This window comes from Drosophila ficusphila, unplaced genomic scaffold, assembly GCF_018152265.1.
Source record: "Drosophila ficusphila isolate 14025-0441.05 unplaced genomic scaffold, ASM1815226v1 contig_758, whole genome shotgun sequence".
Lineage (NCBI taxonomy): Eukaryota > Metazoa > Arthropoda > Insecta > Diptera > Drosophilidae > Drosophila > Drosophila ficusphila.
Window position 1 is genome coordinate 935729 of NW_025064700.1, and position 10150 is coordinate 945878.

Here is a 10150-nt window from a genome sequence, read left to right on the forward strand (position 1 = left end):
GGCAGGCAGACCTAATTGTCTGTGCCTTTTTACAGCGATAAGGTATGTTGGAAGGCAGACCGATTTGTCTGTGCCTTTTTTGCAGCGAAAGGTAGGTTAGCAGGCAGACCGATTTGTCTGCGCTTTAGACGAAAGTATATAACGCGAAGGAATAGGCAGGCGATCAGCGATCGTGCATTCCGTAAGCGAGTACCAAATCGAACTATTATGAAGCTTGCCGTGGACAAAGGCCAGGAAGCGATAAGCGAAAGAGCGCAAAAGTAGTTAGAAATGACAACTAGAACAGTATTGCCGCGCAGGGTAAATATCAAAACAAAGGCAAACATCAAGAAATGAATTAACGTTAAGATTTGAGATTAGTGATTGGATTTAGGCTGCGGCATGACCCAACATAAGTATTCATTTCAAATTCATCTTTTTGTTCCTAAATAAAAATATTTTTATTCTTCAAAATTATTTCTATAGAATCAAATAAATATATTCCTTTTATCGTCAATTTTTTGAAAAATATAAACAATTTGAAGAAAATAAAAATTTAATAACATTGATGTTTCATTTTCGCAATATTGGGAAGTATATTGACGCATATTAACGAACTTGTATAGCTTAAAGCAATAATTCGTAATTATTGTAAAATTTTATTAAAATTCAAGTACATATTTATGTAGATATACCGACCGATTGATGTGATATAGTTGCATACATGTGATATTGTTGTGAGTCTGAACAATACATAAATTTTGATCCATAATATTTATTTGACCCGAAAACTTCAGGCTGACGAGTCACGGGAAAATGAAAAAACAGCTTTCTCTGGAGAAGAAAAGTTTCGAACCAACGTTTTCTACAATTGACAGGACGTAAAAGTGCTTATCATAATCTTTATGAAATCAACTAACCTTATGAAAAAAGCCGTTCGCTATCCGCAACCTGCGACCCGCCTGGTGGCCCCTGCTAAGCCTCCTTTTGAACATCTCACTAGTTCTCGAGGAACAAATAACAACAGTTATTTATGTTGTTGATATTTATTTGTAGGGGAGACCGGGGGGTCGTGAGACACGGGGGTCGTGAGACGCGCTTACAGCCCTGAACTAAAAAGCGCGACATCTACCAGCTGACTGTGAAACTTCTTGCTTGTTTCCAATCTTCATTTCCACATCACAAATATTCCGCTCATGCCGATTCTTTATGTCTTCCCAAATGGCAACTCCAATTTTGTGATCGAAAGTTTTGTAGACCGTTCGTTTTTGCTGTCTTTTCGCTTTGTTTTACAAGCTATTTGCGAGAGTGCATACATCCGAAACATTCCTTGGTGAGTAGCCTTTTGACACCCGGAACTAATTTTGCATAAACATTTAATGCGTCCATTAAGCAGAAGCCATATGTAAAATATAGCTATTGGGGGGTCGTGAGACAACGTTCTCGGGGGGTTATGAGACATTCTATTACCGCGTCATCTAGGAACATAAAATTGTATTTTATAGCCTGATATAGTGTTTCTGTACACAACCAAAACGTTTGATGATAATTTTGATATTTTTGATGGATTCAGTGTTTTTGATGATCGTTTTTTCTTTCTTTAGTCATCATGGTGCGTCATAAGTATAGTCAGACTGCCAAATCTGCGATTGATGACAATGTTTTTGTGGCTGCTATAAAAGAGGTTGCTATCGAGAAAAAGCCGCTACGGTCCGTTGGTAGATCATATAATATATATAATATATATGTATATATATAATTATTAAAGATTTAAATAAAAAATTTTGATAAAATTAAGCCATTTTCATTCTTATAAATTTGTGTCTCACAACCCCCGAACATTGAGAAAATCCATAAAAAACAACTTTTGAGCAGGCTTGCAAAACTTGAAGGTCGAACTAAAATTTCAACTAATTATACTTTTGTCTGAGTGAAATTACACTGAACTATGATTAAAAAATTTGTACGGGCAGAAAAATGGCTTTTCTATTATATTTTTTGTCAAAAAACAAAACCCGTCTCAAAACCCCCCGGTCTCCCCTATTGTTTAACAATTATAGTTTTATGAAATAAATGTTATATCTAAATAATATGAACGGATTCTCTAAAAGGGCGGCTAATCAGACAGGGCCTAGGGCGGCAAAATACTTAATCCGCCACTGGTTGGTCCCCATACTAACTTATATGAAAGGCCCTCCGCTTAGAGCGTATCCGCTTAAAGCGACAAACCGCTTATACGAACGAAATTTTTCAAGAAAATTGAAAAATTTAATCGGATATTGCGTCGTACCGGAAAAAATACAGTGCCATAGTTCCAAATTCAAGTATCAAAACACGCTGTTAGAAATGTACATATGTATTTGTCAGTGATCGGCACCCTTGCTTGTGTGCGTAGCAGCGACACGAAGGATCTTGCACTGGCACAACTCTCTGTTAGTTTTAGCTGTCGCCTTAACAACGCTGCTGCAAGAGAGAGAGAGTCGAAGTGCAATGCCGACGTCACACTGTGTGTGGAGACCTCATAGCCTATTCCAGAGGATGTCCCGTAATATTTATAGTTTTTTCTGCTTTTTTCCGAGTAAAACTGAATGCGTTAATTCGCCAAATGCAAAATGCACAATAATAAGCTCATTCAGTTTGAGCTTGAAGCTTGTGCAGTACAGCCGAAAAATGTCTTTCAAAGGAAAGTGCTTCTCTGTAGAAGAAGAAATGAAAATTATTCGTCGCTTGGAAGCCGGAGAGCCCAACGTTACTGTGGCAAAAGAATTCTGCGTGTGCCACACAACAATTGCCACAATAAAAAAAAATAAAGAAAAAATTAAAATTTTATTTGATAATAATGTCTTTAAGCCAAAACGTATAAGAGCGTCAACTCAAGAGCAAGTCGATAAAGCATTGTTACAGTGGTTCATAATGCAACGCAGGAAAAAGCTAATTTTTTCGCTAAACAATTGTTCTGCTAGTTGGATAAGCCGCTTTAAGGTCAGGAATAATATCGTCGCCGGTGAAGTCATTGGAGAATCTTTGTCTGTAGAAAAAATCAATGCAAGCGAGTGGCTTACAAAGATTTGGCCAACACAACGTAAGGATTTCAATGATGAGGAAATTTTTAATGCCGACGAAACTGGACTGTTCTACAAATTAACTCCAGACAAAACATTAAAATTTAAAGGTAGGAAGGAAAATCATTTTGAAGAAATCTGTTTATTGAAAATTGAATTTATAGGTGAAAAATGCACTGGAGAAAAGCTATCCAAGGAAAGGATAACTGTGCTTGTTGCAGCCAATATGAGTGGTAATTTTAAAAAACCATTATTGGTTATTGGAAAATCAAAGCGACTCAGATGCTTTAAAAATGTTCGGTATTTGCCTGTTGGCTACCATAGTAATCGCCGGGCATGGATGACATCTACAATTTTTATTAATTGGGTACGAGGTTGGAATGCTGAGCTTAAAAAACAGAAAAAGAAGATATTGCTATTAGTTTATAATTGTCCAGCCCATCCCACAATTAGTGACCTAACGAATATCACACTAGTTTTCCTTCCACCAAATTCGACATCTGTATTACTGCCAATAGATCAAGGCATAATTGGAGTGATTAAATCAATTTTTCGGAAAAAACTCTCACTTAAAATAATCAGCAATATGGATGAAAACAAAAATGAAAATTACCCAAAAATTACCATACTTGATGCCATGTTGCCATGCATGGCAACAAGTTTCGCCAATGACAATTGCAAATTGTTTTAAGCATTCTGGGCTTGCCGAAGAAAATTTAGTCCCAGCACCTCATTCTCAAATAATATTGAAATCGGAGATGACATTCCCCTATCGGTTTGGGCAAGTGCTCTAAAAAACAGCTACCGATTTCATTGGAAGAACTGGATGAATATGTTCTTGTTGACAATGATGTTGCGATGTTGCGGAACCTTCTGAAGACAGCATTGTTAAAAATATATTAGATGACGGACAGGATAGTGACGACAATGTCGAAGATCAAAATGAAAATGTGTCAGCACCTAGCGTTTTGGAGGCATTTAAGGCTGCAGAAATACTGAATAGATTTGTCCATGCAAATTTTAATGACGAGAGTTTAACGCACGGCATCTCTCGTTTAAATAACGCTGTGCGCGACTCTTTTTACAATTCAAATTCTTTAAATTAAAAATTTAAAAGAAAAACCACAATGTATATAATTTAATCTTGTTACTTGTATTATGCTTATGATGCGCATTATATGTACCTACCTATATGACGAAAATTCATTTTCAGAATCTTCGGCTGGATTTTCGGCGAAACGTTTTTTGGCACGTGGCATGTTCTTCAAATTCTTTAACCAGACTGACTTCACAACTCCTGTCGGCGTCTTTTCAATTCCTCTTCATTTTCTAATACACACGCACAGTGTGGTGAATTATGACATACACTATCTGTATCACTCATGCCCACGGCCATACTACGTTGACAGAACTATATATCTGCCTCGCACGAAAGAATGGAGAAACAGTAAGAAATACAACAATGATGTATTAAAAAATAATAATTATAATTTTAATATTTAAAATAATCTGCGACACGGCCTACCTGACCTATCTCACGTCCTCGTGAGTTTACAAAATAAAGGTTTTACAAAATCAATTCTCTTATTTTCTATACAAATTCAAGTTCAAGCGATTTTCGCGAAAATACATTTTTTCGTAAATCAAAATCAAACAAAATCATTTCAAAGTTTTCTCTTATTCTTCTTATTTTTTTTACTCTCATACAACGTTTGCCATGAGATCCATGGCAATAAGGTGATCATATTATTCATTTCATTTTCAAAAATCAATGCCAACAACTAGCGCACAGTCATTCACAAAATAAACTGGCCAGTCAATACACAAGTTCATTTAGCCCACAGCTTATATCCAAACAAACCGGCCATCACAAATAGCTCGCAGTTTAGTTTATGAGCCGGCCAAATAACAGATTTCCGATCATTACCAAAATTTCAGCCTTACTGCAGCAAATGGCGAACCACATAACTCGGGTGCCCACCTCTACAGAAAGTCATGAAATACGGAACTGATCCGGGCGTTTACAATCTCTTTATTCTATCTCAAGGTCACAGCCCTCACCGCCTTTATCAATGGCATCTTCATCACTGCCTTCACCATTTGGTCCTGTAATTTCTTCATTATCACACTCATTATCCAACTCTGTGGTAATCCCCTTCTCAGGCATACGTCTCAAAAATTCGTCAGAATATTTATATGTTCTATTATTAGTTAATGCCTTAAGTCTATACCGATCTCCTTCCAGTAGGGTCTAGTTTTGTCTGATGACGCTCTTCGTTCTTAAGCAAGACGTGGTCACCAACTTTGTGTTTTACAATTATAGCCTTATCCTTATCAAATCTAGCCTTATCGTAATTGGCACTCTTTTCCATGTTTTTCTTAGCCATTTCTCTAACTTTGTCAACATCAACATCGTTCATATTTTCGACAACAGCAGAAATCACTGAATGCTGAGCTTGAAAAACTACTTCCCTGATCTGCGATCAGACTAGAAGGGACGCCGAACAACGATATTAGTGATGTTAATGCCTTAATACAATTCTCTGTATCTAGTCTCACTGTAAGGGACAAAAAAACAAACTTGGTGAAGGCGTCTATTGACACGATTATGTACTCCTTCTGATCATTTTTACCACTAAGCCCTGTGATGTCGATGTGGACTGTATGCCACGGGATGTCAACCTTCGGTATGGGATGCAATTCGGCTTGTACCCTACCAGATGGGGGCTTTGACAATCTGCATGTAATACAGTTGTCGACAAATTTGCGAACGTACTTGGACATCTTGTCAAACCAATAGTATTCGTACATTTTCTCAAGGGTTTTTTCCCAACCAAGGTGCATAATAGACTCGTGCACATTATTTACGACTGACCACCTAAATGGCTTTGGGATGATAGGCAGACAACGAGTTTTCCCATTTCTTTGGATTTTCCTGTACAGCGTTCCTGCGTACGTTTCGTACGTTTTGGCCAAATCCTCAGAAAGATCATCGTTACGCATTTTAGAAACAGTAGACGACGTTTCTTCGTCTCGTTGCTGCTCAGCTAACAACCAATTGTCGGTAATCTCTGTCAAATTTATATGTTTTTCCACTGTACCTTTTGACTTGATGCGATCTTTTGATATGGGATTTCGAGACAGAAAATCCACGTGAGCCATTCGTTCGCCTGGCCTATACTGAATGTCAAACTCAAAAGATTGCATGTACGACCACCACTTATGGACTCTCGGAGTCAGTTCGGTTTTCGTACGAGATGCCTTGAGCGAATTGCAATCGGTAAAAACGACAAAATGTCGACCATGCAAGTAGTGGCAAAAATGCTTAATAGAATTATAAACTGCAAGTGTTTCCAGCTCATAAGAATGGTAACGAGATTCCGCTGATGAAGTCCGTTTACTCCGTTATTCGATAACTCTTGGCTTGTGTTCGATTTTGTGCAATAAAATTGCGCCATACCCGACAGCACTTGCATCTGTATGAAGCTCAATAGGGAATTGTGGATCGAAGATAGTAAGAACAGGTTCCCTAGTCAGGATAGAAATTACTTTCTGTCGTATTTGCTCGTGCTCCAATTCCCATAAAAATGACATACTTTTTGAAGTAAGAGCATAGAGGGGTTTTAGTAACTGTGAAAATTTGGGTACGAATTGACGAAAATACCAGTCCAATAAATTGTCTCAGTTGAGTTACAGATTGCGGAGGCGTAAATCTATAAGAGCTTGTATTTTCCTAGGATTCGGACGAATTTCACCTGCTCTAACTTCGAAGCCCAAATATTCGACACAAGATTTAAGAAAGGAACATTTTTTTAAGTTGAAAGAAAATCCTGCTTCAGCGAGTGCTTGTAAAGTAATTTGTAGTCTATTGAAAGCTTCCTCCTTTGTTCGTGCAACTACCATTACATCGTGCATGTAAACAATGGCATATGTATAAGTCAGATCACCTAGGGCACGATTAATAGCCCTTTGGAATACAGAAGGCGCATTTTTAAGCCCGAAAGGCATAGCCAAGTATTCGTACTGCCCTTCTGGGGTTACAAACGCCGTCCGTTCAATAGAGCTTGTATGTAATCAACACAAAGACGGTCTGTACCATTTTTCTTACGGACAAGTAACTTCGGACTCGCGAAGGGAGAGGAACTGGGCCTTATTATGTTTGCATCCAACATCTCTTGAATGGAATGTCTAACCTTTTCTTTTTCTTCCACACTCAATTGGTAAGGGCGCCTCTGAACCGTCTTATTTTGATCAATCAAGCGAATCTCTAGCTGTCCCGTAGTCACGCGGCTCTGTGGGATACCGTTTATGAACGAATTTGAATACCCCTGTAATATTGATAGCAGTTTATCTTTGTCTTGTCTATGCAAATCGGTATCAATATCAGCCAGGTCAGGAGTGAATTCGGAAACTACGACAGGCAATACAGACCTTGTGTTAAACATAGTAAGTGCGCTTGATGTAATTGTTACGCCGATGTCCTGGCTCAAAATTTCCCGACCAATCAGAGCGTCGTATTTGATACAATTATCTAAAACTACGTGAAATAAGATTTCAAAAGAACGCTTACAAATTAAAACATTTGCCAATATCTGTAAAGTGCTGCTAACAGAGTTGCCACTTATACCCCTCAATCTCACTACGTTCTTTATTCTAGTGCCGGATAATCTCAGTGATGCAGTCTGTTTGATAAGTGAGCACTCGGCTCCAGAGTCGAAGTAAAATTGGAACGACTCACCAAACTGCAGCAACGTTCCTAAGGGCTCAAGTACGGTGCATATGTTCACGTCTTTGATGGTATTACTCTTGATCGGCGGACGCTCCTGACGATCCGGGCACACAGTAGATACTGAATTATGTGTGTTTTTGTTTTGTTTCTGTCAATTTGTTGTATTTGAGGGCAACTCTTTAAGCTAGTCGCTCATTGGATGAACAGTAAAACTAGGTTTACAAAACTTTCGCCTCGGACAGATCGTCCAGGGGCTTGCTGGGTGGCGGGATCTTGTACTCCGTCTCGGGGGTCTCGTAGATCTTCTCCTCCTTGGGCTCCACGACGGACACGTTGTCGGGCAGCGGCTTCTTGGGGCCAATCTTGTTCTTGGGGTCGTAGGGCAGCATGACCTTGACCTTGATGCCGAGCACTCCCTGGCGGAGGAGCACATGACGGGTGGCGGTCTCCACGTAGTCATTGCATGGATCTCCAGAGTGGATCATCAGACCGTCGACGAACTTCATGGACTTGGCACGCTGACCACGCAGTTTGCCGGAGACGACGACCTCGCAGCCCTTGGCTCCAGACTCCATAATGTAACGGAGCACACCGTAGCAGGCACGACGGACGGCCAATCCTCCAGTGAGCTTGTACCTCAGCGATTCAGCCTGAGCGATGGCGCACAGACCACGAGTGGCCACCTTCTCGGCGTACAGTTCAATGCGACCGGTTTCGAAGTTGAAACGCTTCTGCACCATGGCGGTGAGCTCCCGGATGCGACGGCCCTTCTCTCCCAGAACTTGCTGGGTCTTGGTGGCCATGATGATGATCTCGGTACGAGAGGGAGTCACACGGACCTCCACACCGGAGTAACCATCCTCGGCCAACTCGCGAGTCAGGAACTCGTTCAACTCAGCCTTGAAGATACCATCGGAAACGAACTTGCGTTTCTTGGAAATCGGAAGGGTCGCATTCATTTTGACGTCGAATCGGAAACGTGGTGAGCAGAAAAATACATGTCCAGCTTTTCCACATTTATAACAGATCACAGACGATCGATCTTATGCTCCAATATATCCAGATTGTTGATTACGGAGCTGCTGACGCTGAATTGTCTCTTTGTTAAAGCGACATTCCGCCTTCTTGTGGCCGGGTTTATCACAGTTATAACACGTGATGTGAGACATAGCCCTGGCTCTTTTTCCTTGTGGTGCTGAGAAGTTGTCACTCAAATGCTGGCTCTGTCTGGCGTCAAACGAAAAGGCTTTGAGCTCCTGATGCATCTCGTTTCGGGTTTTGATGTCCGTCGTAAAAACCAAACGGCGCAATCGTTTGTCTATCCCAGCTGCATGTGCCAACGTAACAGATACTGCAATCTGCTCGACGCTGAGTGACTTCCAGCGGGCCATAAGCGAAGTGACCATTCTGCTCCCATACAGCGACAAACACTCTCCTTCGTTTGGGCGTGCATTTAGCAAATTCATAACGGTTGCGACCAAAGTCTCCGTTCCAGAAAAATATTGCAAAAATAATTCTCGGAACTGCGTCCATGTAATACCGGGAAAACATGTCTGCGAGAGCCAGTGAGATGCGCTGCCTTCCAGTGATTTGCTGAGGGCCATAACAAGAGCGCTACCCACTAGTTGGTTTTCAGACAAGATGTAGTCGACTGTTGAACACCAGGACAGAGTGTCTGATCCTGCACGATCGGGGTTAAACTTTGGCAGTACAAGGTTTTTGGCATCTTTTGGCTCATTTTGAGAGCACTGCACTTGTTTTATTAGTTCAGCGAAATTACGATTTTGCAATTCCAAAATTGACAAAAGATGTGCATCATTGGCTGGAGGCGAAGGTAATCCCACTTCTGATGACGAAGATTCATTTTCAGAATCTTCGGCTGGACTTTCGGCGAAACGTTTTTTGGCACGTGGCATGTTCTTCAAATTCTTTAACCAGACTGACTTCACAACTCCTGTCGGCGTCTTTTCAATTCCTCTTCATTTTCTAATACACACGCACAGTGTGGTGAATTATGACATACACTATCTGTATCACTCATGCCCACGGCCATACTACGTTGACAGAACTATATATCTGCCTCGCACGAAAGAATGGAGAAACAGTAAGAAATAAAACAATGATGTACCAACATATAATAATTATAATTTTAATATTTAAAATAATCATCGACATATACTGATTTTAAAAAACCCATGTTTATGAATTTTTAAAATTTTTCGTTTTAACTGAAAAGTTTATTTGTTTTATTTTAAAAACCTATTTCGAGCAGAGCAATCATAAAAAAAATAAAAAAAGTTTTTTTTCCTCCTTTTGCTTAGTGCGTCTTCCGGTTATATGGACGAAAAATGGTCGGCCCCTTGAAAGTCGTTATAACTGG

At 40.0% G+C, this 10150-nt stretch overlaps 2 protein-coding genes across 2 annotated transcripts; one reads left to right on the top strand and one right to left on the bottom strand.

Annotated features, from left to right (window-relative positions):
- Positions 1 to 2649: 2649 nt before the first annotated feature.
- LOC122320699 (tigger transposable element-derived protein 6-like) lies at positions 2650 to 7763 on the top strand. Its single transcript, XM_043208866.1, has 2 exons — positions 2650 to 3151; positions 7699 to 7763. Exons 1-2 carry the CDS (start codon positions 2650 to 2652, stop codon positions 7761 to 7763), a joined length of 567 nt encoding a protein of 188 aa, XP_043064801.1.
- Positions 7764 to 7904: 141 nt separating this feature from the next.
- LOC108100556 (40S ribosomal protein S3) lies at positions 7905 to 8759 on the bottom strand. The gene has a single exon (XM_017204532.2). It carries the CDS (start codon positions 8727 to 8729, stop codon positions 7989 to 7991), a length of 741 nt encoding a protein of 246 aa, XP_017060021.2. The 5' UTR covers positions 8730 to 8759; the 3' UTR covers positions 7905 to 7988.
- Positions 8760 to 10150: the final 1391 nt, after the last annotated feature.

Bases quoted from the DNA above. Each gene is read 5' to 3' on its own strand.
- LOC108100556 (XM_017204532.2), bottom strand. From the start codon at position 8,729: ATGAATGCGACCCTTCCGATTTCCAAGAAACGCAAGTTCGTTTCCGAT.
- LOC122320699 (XM_043208866.1), top strand. From the start codon at position 2,650: ATGTCTTTCAAAGGAAAGTGCTTCTCTGTAGAAGAAGAAATGAAAATT. The intron at 3,152-7,698 runs GTAGGAAGGAAA...TCTTTATTCTAG, and splicing joins CAAAACATTAAAATTTAAAG to TGCCGGATAATCTCAGTGAT.